The sequence below is a fragment of the Mercenaria mercenaria genome, unplaced genomic scaffold, assembly GCF_021730395.1.
Source record: "Mercenaria mercenaria strain notata unplaced genomic scaffold, MADL_Memer_1 contig_2162, whole genome shotgun sequence".
NCBI lineage: Eukaryota > Metazoa > Mollusca > Bivalvia > Venerida > Veneridae > Mercenaria > Mercenaria mercenaria.
In genome coordinates this window covers 46827-66032 of record NW_026460203.1, presented here as the reverse complement: position 1 = coordinate 66032, position 19206 = coordinate 46827, and the positions used below count along the sequence as shown (strand labels likewise).

Genomic DNA, 19206 nt, shown 5'->3' with positions numbered 1-19206 from the left:
TATAATACGCAGGAATCATACAAATAAAACTTATATAAAGTGCACAATTTAACGGCTTATAACCTACACTAGTACATGATTTTCAACCTATGCTGTTATGTATACAATGGTTTGACGGCTTTCTCTTATTTATCTATCTGCCGTTGACGTTAAACCCCTTGCGGGAACGTAGACGTTATCGCCACACTGATATGCAAATATCATGTAAAATGAACGCTACCCACGATTCTGTTTGCTTGGTCACGAGTATAGTGTAAGCTAGAACTGTATTGCTAGACAAACCGGTGGAACAGACTAGAGTAAGTGAAAGCCGCAAAATATTACATAATCCGCATTATGTAATTCCAGTTACCGTTACAATGCGCATGTGTCAACATCGATTTACTCGCAACAATGTCACATCATCATTAAAGCTTCTTCCTCGGTATCGATTTGCTATTCGGATAGGAATATCATATAATATAGGTATAATACATTCATAAAACATGTAAAACTTGGTTTCACTTTTCACAGTTTAACAAAGCTTAATTAACGCTTACCGTTTATCCAGCATCTTAAACCGAAAGTAGGAACCACTGAAATTTTCCTACTTTCGATTTTAAAGTTTTTTTTATTTTTCACAGTATAGACTCTGTATGTGTATTTCTGTATCTTTGTTTTCTGTTTGCTCAGTCATAATGTACCCTAAACAGTAGTTGATCAGTACGGTTTGAGTCGTCGGAACAAATTTTCAGAAAATGAAAAATGAAACTCAATGGCGTATCCAGAAGGAATGCACCCGACGCGCGCTCCGTCGGCATACATTTTTAAAGTCTGAAATTGAGATCAATCCTTCGACGGTCATTTCGCTCGCAAAATATGGTATCATTAGTATTTATAACTGCTGCCGAGGAGGAATGAGTATCAAATATGTAGGTCCCATGTTTGTAAAATATAAGTCAGCTTAATTTACATTGAGTTTATCTGTAAAGTGAACGATTTTTCCGTTCCCGCCGAACCCTACAGAAATTCCGCGCCCATTCGAAACAAAAATACTTGAAACTAATACTTCAACATTTAAAAATATTCGTTTGCAATTATCTGATTTACGAAGCAAAACCTTCTGCATACTTAGATATGTGGCAGACAAAATGATTACATATAAATCATAGGCCTACACCAGTCTATATAAACAAATTCTAAAAATGGGTCGATAGTCAATTATTATGCATAACTGTGTTATGTTGAAGACTACACTTATGTTCGTTCACTGGGTACTCGTAAACTTAGTCCAAGCAATATCGTTTTGCTCTTTGAATTTAGTACGGAAACATGTACATGTATGTTTAGTTAGTGCACAACAACGGTTGAGATTGCATGTTTTATGTGCATATACCTTACATGGCATGACTTTTCAGATCTGATCCCTAGTGTGCCTAATGGTAAAGTATTTTCAGTTTTTATATTGTTTCTTCGCAAGGTTTTTCTTGAATAATTGTTTTTTTCCAGTGGATATGCATGATAAGGTGCCATCATTAATTCATGAATTAAAGCTGCTCGCCCGCAGAAACGTTTAAGGATTCACAGCACTATATGGTTATGTAGGAAAAGGTAAAGCGTTGCACACGGTTTATTATTTTTCCAATATAGCCATATAGAGCGGTGAATCCGTAAAACTGTTTTCATAAGCCATTTTCTCAGAACGTTACCTAGATTTCCGCTTATTTTGTTGATCATGCCTTTTCATTTTACATTCTTGTTATAAAAATGTTGCTTTTATGAAATTGAATATTTTCGACCAAACTGAGGGCGAGCAGCTTTAAGCGTGCAGAACTGTTTTGCCGGCTGTAGAAGAACTGGTTTGCAAGTATATAATATATTCCCCGTATTTACCATCAAAATGAGTAAATTAAATATTTCATAGATGAATATCAATGGGATTTCAATCGCCAGTAATGAAAACTGTGAGTCAAAACAAAATTAGCAATTTTTTTGTCGTTTACACTGGACAGTTTTAAATTCAACTTTCCTTGGACTTTGTAATAGTACATGTATTGGTTAAACATTCCAGTCGTATTGTTTTTCTTCAGATTGAGACAAAAGACAAAAATGGCTTTTGGGGGAGTACCTGGCGGAGTACCAGGATTAGTTCCTGGAGGAGCCCCTGTTGTAGTACCAGGAGGAGCCCCTGGCGGAGCACTTGGAGGAGTAGCTGGAGGAGCACTTGTTGACCCCGAGAAGAAAGAGGCATACTATCTCCGGCTTCATTTACTCATTGTAAAAGAAGTAACAGCTATTTTAAAGGCAAGATTTGATCATTCTGTGCCACCACCACAACTCCATGCTAAGCTGCAATAGTGTATGAAAACATTTAACTATGCAAAGAAAAACAACCTTCTCAGCAAAACACAGTTAAATAATTTATTTCCGCCGTATAACCCACCTTCTTCAGATACATTCGATGTATCACTTTTAGTTTATCTTTTGAGGAACATATGTGGACTCAAGTCAAAATCGAATTGGTGGAGTGAAAACGACAACAGTAAAATACCGGATAAGATGGTTGATGAGGAGGCCGACATTGCTCGTTTAAAGAACTTGAGAAATGAGGTACGAAAAACTTATGAACACGTAAAATGATCAATACAGCATTGTATAATTAAAGACATTTCATGGTCGATTAATTGTTTGAAAACTGAGTAAATGCTTAGATATTGTTTTCAGTCGTTTTGATTGGCTTCATTTTAGTCAAAATTGCCTTGCTTTGCTTCATGTTAAGTCAAAGTCTCATTTCTATGTTAATTTTATTACTTATTGTGTAAGCTTCTTTGCAAAGTAATTAACTCATTCACTCTCAAATTTAACCATTGCTGTCGTCTACAGCATAGAATGTATCTAGATGTACAGCAAACAGTCTTACCGTACAGTAAACATTAATAACCCGGCTCAAAAGTAAATTTAATTATAAATGTCACATTATCTAATTGTCCAGATGCAGCATAAGCAGGTTGCTTCACTTGAGCAGGTGGAATTTGAGACAATGTGGGATTTGGCGGAAAAGGTATGCTTGTTAACAAGTTAAATTGAGTTTCTGATCTTTTCTGTGTATTTAGCGGGTATGCAATTATGCTAAAGCTTGAAACATAAGTGCCTTATCGGAATAGGTAAATATACAAATTGACACTGTATTCAAAAGGTGCTGTATACACCTTTCGACAAGATAAACTAAAGTTTCAAAGGCAAAATTGTCGCATTTTAAGTAATATTTCAGTCAGGTAAAAGACCCCACAGTTTCTTGAATATGATGTGACACCGAATAGATGTCACTTTACTAACAAAATTTATGTTACTTTGTGAAAAGAATGTTTCCTCGCCTTAGCGCATTGAAATGAAAAGGCAGCACGACCTTTGTTTGCACTGAGGTGACAATTTATTTGATATAAATTAGAAAAAGGAAATGGTTTTATTAAGTGTACATTACAGATAATGTAGGCTATTAAATACCTAAGGTAATTTCAAGAAATCATATAATTGAGCCGTATCATGAGAAAACCAACATAGTGCATTTGCGGCCAGCATGGATCCAGACCAGTCAGGTTCATGCTGTTCGCTAACGGTTTCTCTAATTGCAGTAGGCTTTGACAGCGAACAACATGGATCCTGACCAGTCTGCGCGGATGCGCAGGTTAGTCTGGATCAATGCTGGTCTCAAACGCACTATGTTGGTTTTCTCATGGTGCGGCTCAGTTATATTATTTTTAGTTCAGTAGTTGTTAAATGTTCTAACGCTACACTGATATTTTCCATACAGCTTCAAAATCAAATATTACCGACAAGTTTCTTGGGTTTCTAGAATTGAAACACCTATATGAATTTACTTATTAAAAAGCCTCGTCTCGGTTTTGTTTGTTTGTTTTGGGTTTAACGCCGTTTTTCAACAGTATTTAAGTCATATAACGGCGGGCAGTTAACCTAACCAGTGTTCCTGGATTCTGTACCAGTACAAACCTGTTCTCCGCAAGTAACTGCCAACTTCCCCACATGAATCAGAGGTGGAGGACTAATGATTTCAGACACAATGTCGTTTATCAAATAGTCACGGAGAACATACGCCCCGCCCGAGGATCGAACTCACGACCCCGCGATCCGTAGACCGACGTAAATAAGTCATAATTTAATACAGCAAAGGAGCAAAACTCATTACTTTATCAGAACCTCATAACAAAAATAAAACGACATCTGCCTCAGTGTTTACAAGCAGTTTGTATTTTCTGATACATTTGTGTTGAAATATTACAAATGTCGAATCTTCATATCTTTTTATCTGTTTGATATAAGGACAACAAAACACTGACACAGAACGTGTTTACACATATTGACATGAAGATAACCTAGTCTGATTTATTTTTTTCATTTACCTAAGTGTCTCCGTGAGTTATGTTTGTTGTATGGTTGTTGATCATCATAGATTTTCATGCAAGAATGCTAGAAAGATCACATAGTATCAAATAAAATAAATCTCAGATTGGTAGGTAACTCGATGTTTTGTTAATCTGTTGGGTTTTCAAAGTTTCTCGGTGCACAATGGCTTAAAAAAATGTATACTAATATTTAAATTGTTTCGTTAGAGGACCCCATACCCATAACCCTACTTGTACTACAAATATATTGTCTAGTGTTTGTACATATCAAACTGATCTATCTCGTTATCTTGTCTGCCTCTGTACTACACAGCACTGATAAGCAATAAAGGGCCATCATCACGGGTGGTAAAAGCGCAATTCAATTCCCACTGGGAATGCGCTTAAAATGGATTGCGCGACGTCCGGTGCTGGTGTTGCACATCAATATATACAATATCGAGGTAGGTGGGGTTTTGTTTTTGTTAATAATGACACAATTTCGAGTGTTTTCGAAATCGAAGTGTGTGAAATATCAAATTATTAATTTAAGAATCAGCCCTGTTATTACGAAAACTGCTGGCTCTGTTAAAAAAGTATGGAATCATAAAAAAATGCAAATTTTCTAACTCTTGTGCCTTCTTTCAGGAAATGTGACGCTTCTAATGACCAAACACGTTTAAAACAGTCATGAATATTACATACACTTGAATGAAATGTTGCTTTTGGGGGAAGGGTTGCGCCCCTGGAATGGAGTTGTGCGTATACATTATTTACATGATGTATATGAGCAACTCAATTCCCGATGCGCAACCCCATTCCCGGTGATTTTTTGTCAATTATGTCTTCGTAAGTGGAATTAGAAGCAAATAACTTTGATATCCGTTACTTTATAACATTTGAGTTATCATAAAAAGCATCAGATGTCCTCAGATTATGTATATTAGGTCAGAAACTGCCATTTTTGTTGATTTCATACTTTTTTAAGCTTCGCGTCGCCAGAGTTTTTGTGATAATGGAGCCGAATCAAATTACAAACCAGATATGTTACATACATGATGTATTATCATATTTGTGTGGAATAGCATTTTGTCTTTTTTTGTCTTTTTTCGAGAAAAAATATTCTTGTCTGATACTAAGCAAAATCATAACTTCACATACCTCAATTTCGTCTTTTTTACGCGCAACACCAGCACCGGATCGCGTTTACCACCCGTGATCATGGTTTTGTTTTATCAGCAGCATCTTAAGTGTGACAAATTCCGATATTTTATTGCCAGAAGTTTTAATACCTGCAAAAAAATAAAGCGCTGCTAAAAATTTAAAAAAGATATATCAAATATATAGTTTGCCCCTGAAAGCGAAGCTTTTTCAAAAAATTATGAGTATCTAAAAGATAATTACAACATTTTCAAGTACTTATCATTTCATAATGCAACAAATAAATTGTTTTCTGTTATTTTCTAAACGATAAGGTACAAAACTTCACTCGTACTTTACAGCAAAAACATAATTTTTATAACAATCTAAGTGAAAGTTAGAAAATGTCTCGGACAAAACCACCTTTACCTACCACATTAAATACATAGCTGTTCAAGAGGCGACGATCTATATCCAGAGAACGTTCATAGATCCTCATTTGTTAATATGAAACATGTAACTACAAAACAGAGAACATTTTTGAAAAGAAGTACCAACTTACATGTAAGTGTTTTGATATATAAAACGACTAGTAAAACTTTGCATTTCATTCCAATATTTTAGGTAATGCTTCGACTTGCTACGAAATGCAATATACCTGACCAGAAGCAGAAAATTGATGATATAAAAGACAGACAACTGGATTTAGTTACAGAAGAAATGAGGAGTATAAGAGGTGAGACAAGGAATTAATCTGATAAAGACTGTTGAAAGCTACTACCAAAAATCATTACAATCATCACAGACAATACTTCATTATTGTCATGCGCAGGCAACAGGTGTTATATACATGAAGATTTTTTTCTTACTGGCTGCGAAAATCTACATTACTTCTGCTTATATTTTACAAATGTTTTCAGTTACGACTATATATGTATCTTCTATTGAATTTTGAAAGTTATCATTGTTTCTATATAATTAGGAAATGTCTTCTGGTATTCATTCTAATAAAACGCAGAACTGGTAATTAATAATCATTATCAGCTTTTTGGTCGATGTTCTTTCAGCAAACACAGAACTGTTTTTCCAAGACTATCAAGACGATGACCGATATGTAGAAACTGCTGCTTATCAGAAAGCGAAGACAGTTCTTGAGGAGAAACAAATTGTCATACTCACCGGTCACCCAGGCGAAGGCAAAACAACCATGGCTGCTAGACTTGCGCTACACATGAGTCAGCCTGAAGTTGGTCACACCATCTGACTGGCGTAAGATTGATCTGTCTTTGAAACTGTTTGATACAGTTATAGTAGACGACATATTTGGTGCAGGTGCGCTTGATCAAAAGTTGGTAGGTGATTGGAGACAATACCTAACTGATATAGAAAGAGCAGCAAAGAAAAAGGCCGTGAGAGTAATTATAACATCCAGACATTACATATTTGAGGAATCTAAGGAGGAACTGGGTTCTTTGCCAATGTTCAAAGATGAAAATGAAACCGTTCTTCTGCTTACTTCCTCCGAACTTACACACGATGAGAAAACTAACATTCTTAAAATGCAAGCGGAGAAAAATGAGAAACAGCTTGAAGACTGCACTATATTTGAATGTGTTGAAGCTTCAAGGGGGCCGACAGAAGACATTAACGATTTTTTGTTTGGCTTCCCCGAATGTGCCTCAATGTTTGTCAGAAATGAAAACATGTTGCAGAAAGGAGCAGCCTTTTTCAAGAAACCTGCATCACACTACAAGAAATATTTAGAAGCTTTATACAGAGGAAAAGAGAAGGATAAATTTTTAGCACTTGTTGCTGTATGGGCCAAAGAAAATAAACGATTATCACGGGATGAACTACGGACAAGGAAAACTGCTTCAGACCATATCAAACGAATAGCAGAAATATTCGACCACGATCTTGATAAAGAATTTCTCGAGACAATGCGACTATCACTTGATACCCATGTTGGAGGATATCTAGTTTTCAGTAAAGCGACAGGAGAATATGCATTCAGTCACAATGTCATTGGGGACATGGTCGGACTGGTCATCGGGAAGAAGAAGCCAGAGGAAACCGTGGAAATTTGTCCTAGAGATTTTCTGATGGAGTATATTTCCATTGGTGAAACCGCGCGAGATGACTTTAAAGTAAGCTTAGAGGAAAGACAGTTTCATTGCTTAGTAGAAAAATGCAGTAATATGCTTTTACGTAAAAACTGCAATACCGTTGCAGAAACTCCAACAGTAGATGAATTTCAAACGCTACAAAGAACGGGACAAAGAAACAATGACATCAAAATAATAAACAGGATAGATTTTGGTATCATTAAACATAAGGCGTTTAACTCAGAAATGTTTGTGAAGAAGTTCATTGACTACGTTGTTGACGAGGACCTCGTAAATGAGGTTTTTTTCTGTTCCGGTGATGAGAATGAAGGGGTATTTCCTTGATTACGGGATATCGATGAAACAGCTTGATATGTGTCTGATGGGGTATGCATGGTACAGTGGAGCAATTGTATTTGCGAAGGAAGTCATCACTAGAGAGATTGTTGGAGAGGAAAATGTCGACCATTCAGTCCCATTACTTCTAGCCGCACACTCGAAACAGAAAGAGTCAGTTGAATTCCTACTGAGACATGGGGCAAAGGTGACTGGAGATGCTATTTACATTGCAATGCATAAGAGCATAGAGCTTCTGAATATGTTCTTACAACACCCTGGAACTGACGTTAATGACCGAGGAAATGCGATTAATGGAATCTTTCCGTTGATTGTAGCCGCGCGAAAAGGACTGACTGAAGCTGTTATATGCATGCTTACCTCGGGCGCTGACACTGGAGTACAAAACACTGCTAAAATGACGGCTCTACATAAGGCAATATTGTACAAACATGAAGATATCATTGAAATATTGGTTGAGGCTGGTGCTCCACTCAATATCAAAGAAGGAAAGTTCAAAAGAACACCACTGCACTTAGCAGTGGATTTAGAGAATATCGAACTTGTACAGCTTTTACTTAGGAAGCATGCTTCACTGACTGTAAAAGATCATAGAGGGCATTATCCAATACACATTGCTGCTATTAGAGGTAACGTTGAAATACTTCGTGAGCTATACGCTGCTGACCGTACACAAGACAAACTCCGTATTTCATCATATGGTACAAAATCTGTTATCAAAGGCATGTCTTTGTTCCATGTTGCAAGAAAAATGAAGAGCTTCTAAATGCATTGATTGATCTAAGAGCGGATCCAAATGTTCAAGATTTCTATGGTCAGACACCTTTGTTCTTCGCAATAATGAAGAAGCAAGAAGACTGCATTAGAAAACTGTTAGAGTATGAAAGAACTAATAAGAGAAAACCGCAAAAGCAAGGTTTTACCCCTCTCCATCTAGATGAAATTGCAAAACAGTTGGCAAGGTACTCTGATGTAAATGCAAGGGATAAGTATGGAAAAACCCCACTCCACGCTGCATGTAAGAAGGCCAAGCTTGAGCTAATACGAACTCTTTTCGTACAATATGGAGCAGACCCAAGAATCATCACAAAGAGAGGGGATACAGTTTACCACATTCTAAGAAGAAGCAAGAAAAAACTGTCGGAAAATGAGGTTGATAATTCACAACAGGCTGAGCAAGTGATAAGTGAATTTGATCCAGAATTCGCTAAACAGCTGCCAAACTTGAGGAATAAAGCCGGTGTAGTTATTAAAGTGAGAACAACACGACAACAACCTGTCAGAACACTGCTCAATATCATAATACCAAAAGCTAAGAAAGCGGGAGTATTGGAATCACCCAGGCCGAAATGGTAATGTTGGGAAACTAAACAGTACCAATAACACGACATAAAAGTCGTGCTGAACGATCTGAGAAGATCGAAATATAACAGCCCTGACTGAATGTACGGGGAGACTTTTTACGGCCGCCACACGGCACAAACAACTCTGTTGTGATAATAAAATAGAAAAAAAAGTGGAAACTTCACAGGTCGCTCAACACGACAAAAACCAAAGTGTTGCAGGCTCGGTTTGATTGAACCTGTTCATGCACGGTAGTGGAAATGCATGCTACCGTCCACGCCCTCTAGCTCCGGGTTGAGCAAACTTGCGGGAGGTCAAAATTTTTCAAATCAGCCTAGCACAAACGACCTTTTTTTTTTAATTTCCAGAATTTTCTAAGTATATTCTGAAGTTTTGAAAAACCAGGGTTTAATCAAAATCTTCATTGTAGAAAAAGTTTTATCCGAAAGTGCTGAACTACCTTAACTGAAGCAAATCTTGTTATACCTGGATGGACGTACCGGGGACAATAACTATCAAAACAAATCAATCCAGACCTCTCCATTTACAGTGGCCGCGGCGAGTAGTTAAACGAACTAATTCTTATCAACACGCACTTACCTTAAATGCTTACGAATACTTCATCTTATCAATGTGCACGTTTGTTTTCCTTATCAACACAACCATTGTGCCGATTATTTTCGTTGTTCGCACGACGGTCATACCCATTATTTTCGTTATTCGCATACCGATCATGCCTGGAAAATCATGTCGATTATTCTTGTTACTGATACGACTAAAATACTGTATACATATGTAAGATTTAGTTAATCTTTTCTGAAGTTTTCCCTGCTTCAGATCTCCATTAAGTACCGAATTTTTTACACTATCCGCATTATGTTGAACCATGGCATTACGGTATGATAACTAACTGTTATTAATGCATTCAAGAACGTGTTTTCTGTGCATTCTTATGATTTATTTGCAATTAATGAATTATTCAATTAATATTAAGTTCAGACCACAGAGGGAATATAGCTCCGAAGTCTGGTCTCCATACACACAAACTCAAATATACCAAATAGAATCGATCAAAAGACGGACAGCGCGTTGGGCTATATCCGACTTTGGTCGCACCTCCTGTGTAACTGATATGATAGGCCTTAATAAATTGTTTGTTTCCGTTATCCCGCCCTACCCTAAACTTTTGGCCCGACCCTTAATGTTTTTTATGGCCTTAGACAAAGTTTATTTCCGAAAAATCCCACTTAATTAAAAAAATTCAAAAAGGAAATATTTTACCAACCTACCTAAGCAACTCTTTCTCTCTCTCTCTCTCTCTCTCTCTCTCTCTCTCTCTCTCTTATGTATTAAATCTCAAGTCAACTAGCTGCAATCGCCTTGGAAGATTATCTCATCCCCCTAACAAGGCAATCACTCCATTATCCTCCGCTGTCTAACATGTAAATCTCTGCAACCACTGACTACTACAAATATTCCTTTTCCCTAAGAACTATAGTCCTATGGCATGACCTTCCAACTAACATTCCCTTCCTTCCAGCCCTTGAGCAGTTCAAAGCCGCTGTTTTGCAACATTGAACACACTTCACCATAACCTTGCACTTCGCCTCTGTTTTTATTTTTTAAATCACTAATTTTCCTTTCACTTTTATTTTGGCCCAATTTTCTTTTATTTTCTACTAACAATCTTTGTGGCTTGACGCGCATGAAAGTGTCTACGTCCCTGTAAATAGTTAGACAATACAGATAGATACATAATTTTACTACTGTGTTGTTTTAATATCTAATCAAAGTGTACTGATTTAATATCCTAAACAGTGAATATGATGCTATAATAGCTAGTAGTTTTAACTAACTTAAAGATAATATTACCTTACGAACGAACCGAGCCGCTTTCTAGCTTTTTTAAAAACTATCCTTGTGAGTCTCATTTCTTTTGTTTACACTATGCGTGTTTTTATCCAAGTGCGGTTCATTTCCGGCATGGTCCAGTAGAGCAGATGCTGCAAAGCTAAAACCCGGTCAGTTTTGTGTTCTACTCTCATTAAAACAGATTTTCTGATAAAACAGGTATTAAAGAAGTAGCTTGCGGATGGAATTTTGGAGATTTTGTTTTACTTTTTAATTATTTCATTTCTTTATACTTACATAAACTATAAAACTGTTCTCATTTTGAGGTTAGATATTCTATATTCACGAAAAAGAAACAAATTTTCTTTTTTATTTTATGCTTAATTACGTTGAAATATGCATTTTGCAACAATTTTTAATCTCAGCGCGGGAAACTGACGTGCGTAAACGGTCATGACGTCAGACGTGCTTAGAAAGATGCATACGGTATAAAGTTCCATTTTATTTTATTTTTTGCTGCATAAAGTTATGAAGTGCGCATTAAGAAAAAAATAATTTGAATCGTAAAGAACAAAGTGCGACTACAATTTGCCTGTTTTGATGCAAATAATTTAAAACTTATACTCACTGTACAAGTAGATCGGTATTTACAGTGAGTGATATGCAGTGAGTGATATGGATTTTTGAAACACAGTGTTTCATCAGTTAGCATGAAATAAAAACCCTTATCATGGCATTTTATACGGACCCATTTTACTTCACTTCTCTGTAACTTATGTAGTTCTGGCTACCATAACTGAACTGACGCTATTTTATTTTCTGATGGTCGCGTATATCAAGATCCGTAACAGCATATAAACATCTCTGATGCTGAAGTTGTTTAGCTATAGCTTATGCTGTTCAAGTAATTGATATACTATGTAATGGTGAATAGAATCATGGAAATATGTCATCAACTATTATCAGTTATTAGCAGAGCTACCGGCGCCGCGAAGCGGCGCCGACAGTGTCGCATTACGGTTAGACGTATGAACAAGAAAACGAATAGAGAGATCTAACTGTGTATACTATCGAGTTGAAAATTCGTGGTACTTTTTGGAATCGGTGTTGTTCGGATTTTATCATGTGCTCTATGCACATAGTAATTAATCAGTAAAGACATCAGTAGACGCTTACTGTTTACGGTTGACAAAAGCGTCTCGCTTACTGCTTTGAATATTGAATAAAAATGTAAATGCGCGTTTGATAATAAAAAATAGTGCTAAATACATTTGCTATGAAGAAAAAAGAAATAAAATACAATATTTTTATTTTGAAACGACTTTCAGCACGCTGCCATTACCGAACTTTATTATATACTTATGTTTGTCGTGATGACGTCATAACTCAACAGTGGTGTAGTGGTTAGCGTGTTTGCGTTGAAAACCAGAGATCGTGAGTTCGAACCTCACATGGACCAGATTATTTTTTCAATTCTTTTTTTATTTCATTTTTTTTCTATTATTATGAGTTTTGAAAATATTGTATAACTAAAGTCATTCATGTGAAATTTAACAAGTGTTTAGTTTTGATGTCAGGTTCCAATGTAGTGCCTGTGCAGTAGTCAGTAGACATAACTTTAAAAACAGAAACAGCTTTAGGATCAAAATATACAGGCATTGAAATGTAAAAAGCAAATAATGCTCTTCTCACCGTTCGCATATATTTCATCCGTTAGCTTTAAAATCACTGACCAGAGTTTATCAAAAAAACTAAAACTATTGGCGATGAATTATGAATAAACATCAAAAAGGTTCTTACTACCATCCCTATTCTCTAGTGCTAAAAGATTAACCATAAAAAAAGCCATAGAAATGTTAACTTACAAGTTCAGTAAATAAACAGGGTTTTTCGAGAATTTCGGCAAACACTGTTTTTCTCAGGTAAAATTCTGATCATTAACTTTTAAAAATTGCTAGTCTTTTGGGTTTAAAACAAGCTTTGTACAGTCATGTAAATGATTGTAATTTTCCCATACCAGGCGTCTATTATAGCAGTATTTTTGACTGAAAGTTGGACACAATCATTCTTCCTTTCAGAAAGAACCAAAATGTGACAATAATAACATTTAAAAGTATTACAATAGTCATTTCCAGGATTACGTAAATTCTAATTTCTATTAACTTTGGAATTGGAACATTAACTTTTTACATTAAGTCCTTATTGCCAAACATTCACACGCAAAGAAACAGAATTCCTTCGGCTATTGGCCTAATGAGATTCTGTTAGGTTTTAAGCTTTTCAATTTGAAGGAGTTATCATTTGTGACTGGTTTCCAGTATGATAATAATTTATGTAAAATTGTTGATGCAGTATGTTTTAATAAGAATAACAGAAATTATTCAAATACGTTTTCTTCTTTATCTTGGTGCAGATTTTAATCTATATCGAACTTTCTTTTAATTATATACAGAATATCTTTCGAGTATTTCACATGTCAAGATTTAAATTTGATGCAGTCTAAAACATGCATTCAGAAATCATGAATTATCATTAATACTTATAATTTTAATAGATCTAATAGAACATAAACTTCCTAAACAAATCCATAATTCCAGACAATTCCATCACCACTCCTTTAATTTTAAGGGGGCACTGTGATTTTTCAAGGGAGCTCTGCCTTTTAGGTAGCACCTAATTTCATATTGATTCATGCAATTAACTTCACATAATTGTGACACACTACATGTATATTCAAATGAATTCTTTAAGATAATTATTGTTGTTCCTTCTTCTGAGAAGGAACACTTATGATTGACATTTCACACTTGACTGAGCAGGTAATGGATACAAGGATTCCGTCAAAGGCAGGGCGTCGCCATCTTGGACACATGCATATTCATTACAAATAGCCTGTATGCCAATTTTGCTTATGTGTCTTTATTTTATAAATATCAACAGCAGGAGGACAATGAACAATAATTCGTATAGGGTATTTACCCATGCATTGAATATTTGATAATGTAGATTAGAGATTAATATAATCAATATGCATGGAATCTAAATATATATTCCCTCTAAATAATCAATGGCATAGTCGCTGGCCACGTGATGTTTGTTATCTTCGGATATATCTATGCACTTTGCAAATGCTTCCTTTCAATTACTTTTTATCTGCCAAGGTCTTTTTCCTACGTTTCATCGGTGCATATGTGTAAAACTTTTGTGTCCATATAATATATGCAGATGCTTGCGTTTGTTAAACGATCCGGGAGGGTTACTTTAATATTGGGATCTAAACTTCATCGCTTAAAGAGGCATATCCTGAATAAAATGTATAATACGTAGATGTGTAGTTTTATACACATTCTTGAAAAAAGTTCTGCAAAAATAAATAAATTAATATTATGAATAAAATCAATGAATAAATAATGCATCTCAAATTATCGAATTTCGGGCCTTAAAACATCTAAGAACGAAAGTTTATCTAAAAATAAACTGCGAAATCCGTACTTTCAGATGGAAAATCCTTTCCATATGTCTCTCTGGACAGTGATACCTTACGATTGCTGCCGTGCGAATAGTTTCTAATGGACACGGTTGTCGTGTGAATAACAAAGTATGGACACGGCTGCCGTGTCTGTAATATGTTATTCGCACGGCAGCCGTGTACATAGCCTCGGTCTTACACAGTTCTTGTCACATGGTGACGTAACAGGCGGGAGCAATAGTATGCGGATCGGTGCGGAAGTATACTAACACGTAATGCGTACGACATATTAACCTGCAGGTTGTAATTTTGAACCATGTGTGCATTAAGGTGAAGTACACAAGACAGAAGTTAGATGGATTAACTAAATTTATAAAGTACATAAACATGTTCGTAAATTACCCCTCTCTATATTCTGCATATATACATTGAATTAACAATTTTTATACAAGATTTAGCTTAACAAAAGTTCTTTCTAACGCATATGCAATATTTTGTCTTTTAAGAAAATCTTAATTAAATAGGCATACCCTATAACTGAGTGCTATTAAATATCTTTAGGAACCACGTGTAAATAAATCGTTGAATCAAAAGGAACAAATAAAAGAAACATCCAAGATCACCAAGCAGTGTACTTATAGAACACAATACATACGGCACCGTAGCCGCAAGCGAATTCGCTGCGAAAAACACGCTACTTTACCTTCGTTCTTGATCATTTTACATGCACTTGCATTTATTCAAAAGGCAACATCAACTCTCAAAATTTGAGCTAAACATTCCAGCATTAACCAGTGAAATTCACGTTTTACTATTTATCAAGTTGTTGCTGTACAATTTTGGTTGGTTAGCGATTTAACCTAGTGTAACTAGTGACAAAATGCTTGGAGGTCATGATAACCTATCTAGAGGATTGCAATACTTGAGAAAATTGAAATGGATAAATTAACTGTAAAATTAATTCATTTAATTTAGTTAATGTGTATACATGTACATGTATAATGAATATACATTTTTGGTATATTTCTTTTTATTAAAATACACAAGTCTCCCGTTAAAGGTTTTCTAAGCTTTTGATTATGATCTCTAGCGATTCCAACAATGATGTATATTGAGGAAGTTTTCCAGTTTAAAACACAAAGTTTCCTTTTAAATTACTAACACAGTTTTTTTTACCAAAAAATCTTAATTTTCCTCTAAAAGTAAATGTAACCGACGGTGCACCAAGTATATTTCACTTTTTTAAGATTTTTATTTTGAAAGTCGGATTTAAATACATTCTTTGCATTTTACACTTTAAGAAAACAACACCGGTTGTGTCAATATTGATAATTAGTAACAATAAAAATAAACAATCTGTTTAAGTATTGAACCCGGAAGTATTTTAGTATTAAATGAAATATCTTAGGTCATTAAATAAAGATCTACCAATCTAGATTTTCCAATACATATTAATAAGACTGCTAACTATAAGACATTAGTTAACAACCTTAAGCTTTCTTGAAAAATGAATGAATATTCAACAAGAGCTTTCTATTGACAGCGCGCTCGACTATGCGAAGAACTGATGTAAGAATTGGGTGAAAATATTAAAATAAAAACAAACAAAAACACTAAAACATTGCTTGTGGAGGATTTTAACATATAGGAGAGCCCCTCGATATCACTAGCATTTCACTCTAACGAGTCTCCCTGATAAAAGTTGTTGTTTCAAGAAATTTCTTAAATAAGTATATATAACACAATGTAGAGATAGACCCTAAAATTTTCAATGATAGTAATATATTAAATAAAATCTAGAAATTGATTTCCAAGTCCTTGGAATAACCAAAAATGATTTCACAAATGTGAAGTTTATGATAGCTTTGTTAATATCAATAACAGAAGTTTTAATATTTAATTTAAAGTTGTGATCCACAAAGAATGACAGCTCTTGCCTTGGGCTAGTACTTATAAGCAGAGATATCTATTAGTTTACTTCCCTTGCAATTACACAATTGAATGGAAAATGAAAACTGTTTTAGACACAATATCATACTTTTTTGCACAACACAAACATTAAGGATTTATTCATTTGTGTTTGATTTACCCCTCAAAACATGGTTCCTATGATTTTGTCAACTTGCACATGGTAAAAAATTAACTTTTAACAAACCAATAATAAAATGAAGTACCAGTAAGTAACTAATAGTGCAGATAATACAGTTTTACTTGTATCAAATTGTCACAATAGAAGCACTTTTGTAATACAGAACACCTGTAGGATTAGTAAAGGTGCAATTATATTGATCTCTATTTCCTATGCCTACACAATGTGGCTGGTGCTACTCATGAACAGAAACACTGCAGTTCTGAAGTGAATGTCAATGGTGTTTGAGTGAAATAGCCATCCTAATTGTTTCAAGAGGAGAGCTCCAAGTATCAATATTTTTGTGTGAATTAAATTTGAATAATGTAAAATAATATCGAAATAATTCATGATGCGTATAAGTCTATTTATTTTTCAAATGGTCTAGATAAAAGGTTGTGAATAGATAAGTTATGTACTCTTGCCGCCGACAGACACACAAAGACCATGCTTGTTAGCAAATGTTCACAAATTTAAAGCCATATATCAAACAGGTTAGACAAAATATAGTTTGTTACTTACCTAATTTCTATATGAACAAGGGCTGTCCTATTCAAATTGTTGTCCCAGAAACAGACATTACCCTAAATGTTACAATATCTATAGAGTTTCAGTTCAGTTTCTGCATTAGTTTTGGAGGTAGTAACTTGAATGCAAAACTTAAACGAGATCTTGAGAAGTTTTAAAGGGGGCATAATTTGCCCAACATACTTGTCAGAGTTATGGGACTTGATCCTGTGAGGCTGGTTTTTGACGTTGAAAAAAGAAAAAGAAATAGGTATCATAGCTATATATCTTTAAATATTAGCTATATGTACTTGCATGTAAAACTTTAATCAGGATTTTTTTGGCCCAAAGATGGGGGCGTAATTTGGCCAAAATGCAGGGCAGAATTATGGGATTTGAAAATCCACATTGAAGTGAAATTTCAATTCAATATTTGAACTAGTTTTGGAGAATTCTTGCTTGCAAAACTTTAACTAGGATTTTCTTAGTCCAAAGGGTTATTATTTGGCAAAACTAAATGTTAGAGTTATTGGACTTGACCCATTGAATTTGATTATTGACCAAGAAAAAGGAAAATAAGTTTCATAGCTATATGCCTTTAAATGAAAGCTACACGTATATGCATGCAAAACTTTAACAAAGGTATGATGCCGAAGCCAGAGTGAGTAGAATAGCGAATAGTCGAGCTTAAAAGCGCAATTTTTGTAATACGCATGCGTGAATGAAATGAATGTAAAATTTGAACCAGACATGTGTTTCGAGTAATTTTGGATGTATACATATTGGGATTATTAAGTGATTTATACAGATATGGAAAAAGCAAATCATGAGCATTGATATAAATAAGTAACAAGAAATGCCAAAAGGGATAAAACTTCGCCTCAAGATAACGAGAAGACCAGTTATGGCACAAAACTATACGTCTCCTTAATTCAGCACTTTGAAAATTCAACAAAGTGTTCAACAAAACGTTCAAGGTTTACAGAGCATGTGGCAAGTATACCCATCGTATAACTACATGAATCAGAATACAAGTCAAATTATAAATCGAAATTCTCTAAATATTTTACAAAATTTTCCACAACCTAATTTTTTTAGAGTCGCCACTGTTACCAATGGGACCGCCTTTTTATATTAAAATCAACAGGTAGTGAGCTGTGATTAGACAATGGCTATGATATTACAAAGACTAGAGTGTATAGAAAAATTAGGTCATTTTGGGAAGCATACATGTATCGGTAAACAAAATAACTGTGAAATGAATACACTTGATCAAAGGGTAAAGGTCATTGGGACGAACGTATCGGAAATTGAGAAAAGTAGGGATTTCGGCTCCAATAACGCTGACTGCTTGAAGAAAAACAAAGAGAAATAAAGTTACTAGTCAGCAAACTCGAAGCTAGTTAAGAGCAGCAAACGAAGATGAATTTCAATCTACCTTGTTGCAAATGAAAGGGAAGGACTTGCAAAACAATCTTATGTTCTACAAAGTGGCCGACGAAAAAGATGAGACTGCTTACAAGTGTAAAGACAAAATCATGGATATTATACAGGAAAGTATAAGATAAAAGTATGAAATAAGATAAAGCTAAAGAAAACATCAAACTGGAGTCTGTTCAAAGAATGGGCAAGTTCAATGTTGGCAGAACAAGACCAATGCTGGTAAAATTTAATTCCCAGGATGATAGGGAAAGTGTGCGGAAATCAGTACATAACTTAAAAGGCACAGAGCACGGAGTTAGTCCCCAGTATCCAAAAGAAATTCTTGAAAAAAGACCCAAAATCAAAATATCAAAAAACGTACATTCTATGGGATAAATTATAATATATTGATGGCAAACTACACGACTGCACTACTGTCGGCGAAAGCAAATAGGGTGTAAGCGAGAATAATATTAATGTTTTACGTTGGAATGTCGAGGGATT

The 19206-nt window shown here is 35.0% G+C and overlaps 1 protein-coding gene and 1 pseudogene across 1 annotated transcript; both read left to right on the top strand.

The window, feature by feature from the left end:
- The first annotated feature begins 2074 nt into the window (after window positions 1-2074).
- LOC123535251 (serine/threonine-protein phosphatase 6 regulatory ankyrin repeat subunit B-like) lies at window positions 2075-11851 on the top strand (annotated as a pseudogene).
- Window positions 2341-7766, top strand: LOC128545970 (uncharacterized). Its single transcript, XM_053533244.1, has 6 exons — window positions 2341-2589; window positions 2972-3040; window positions 6144-6255; window positions 6587-6754; window positions 6825-7666; window positions 7752-7766. The coding sequence occupies exons 1-6, from the start codon at window positions 2341-2343 to the stop codon at window positions 7764-7766; spliced, it is 1455 nt and encodes a 484-aa protein (XP_053389219.1).
- Window positions 11852-19206: the final 7355 nt, after the last annotated feature.

What these genes read in the sequence shown, in the direction of transcription:
- LOC128545970 (XM_053533244.1), top strand. Translation starts at nt 2,341, where the DNA reads ATGAAAACATTTAACTATGCAAAGAAAAACAACCTTCTCAGCAAAACA. An exon ending in TGTGGGATTTGGCGGAAAAG is followed by an intron (nt 3,041 to 6,143) that starts GTATGCTTGTTA and finishes CCAATATTTTAG; the next exon opens with GTAATGCTTCGACTTGCTAC. An exon ending in TAGACTTGCGCTACACATGA is followed by an intron (nt 6,755 to 6,824) that starts GTCAGCCTGAAG and finishes TGTTTGATACAG; the next exon opens with TTATAGTAGACGACATATTT.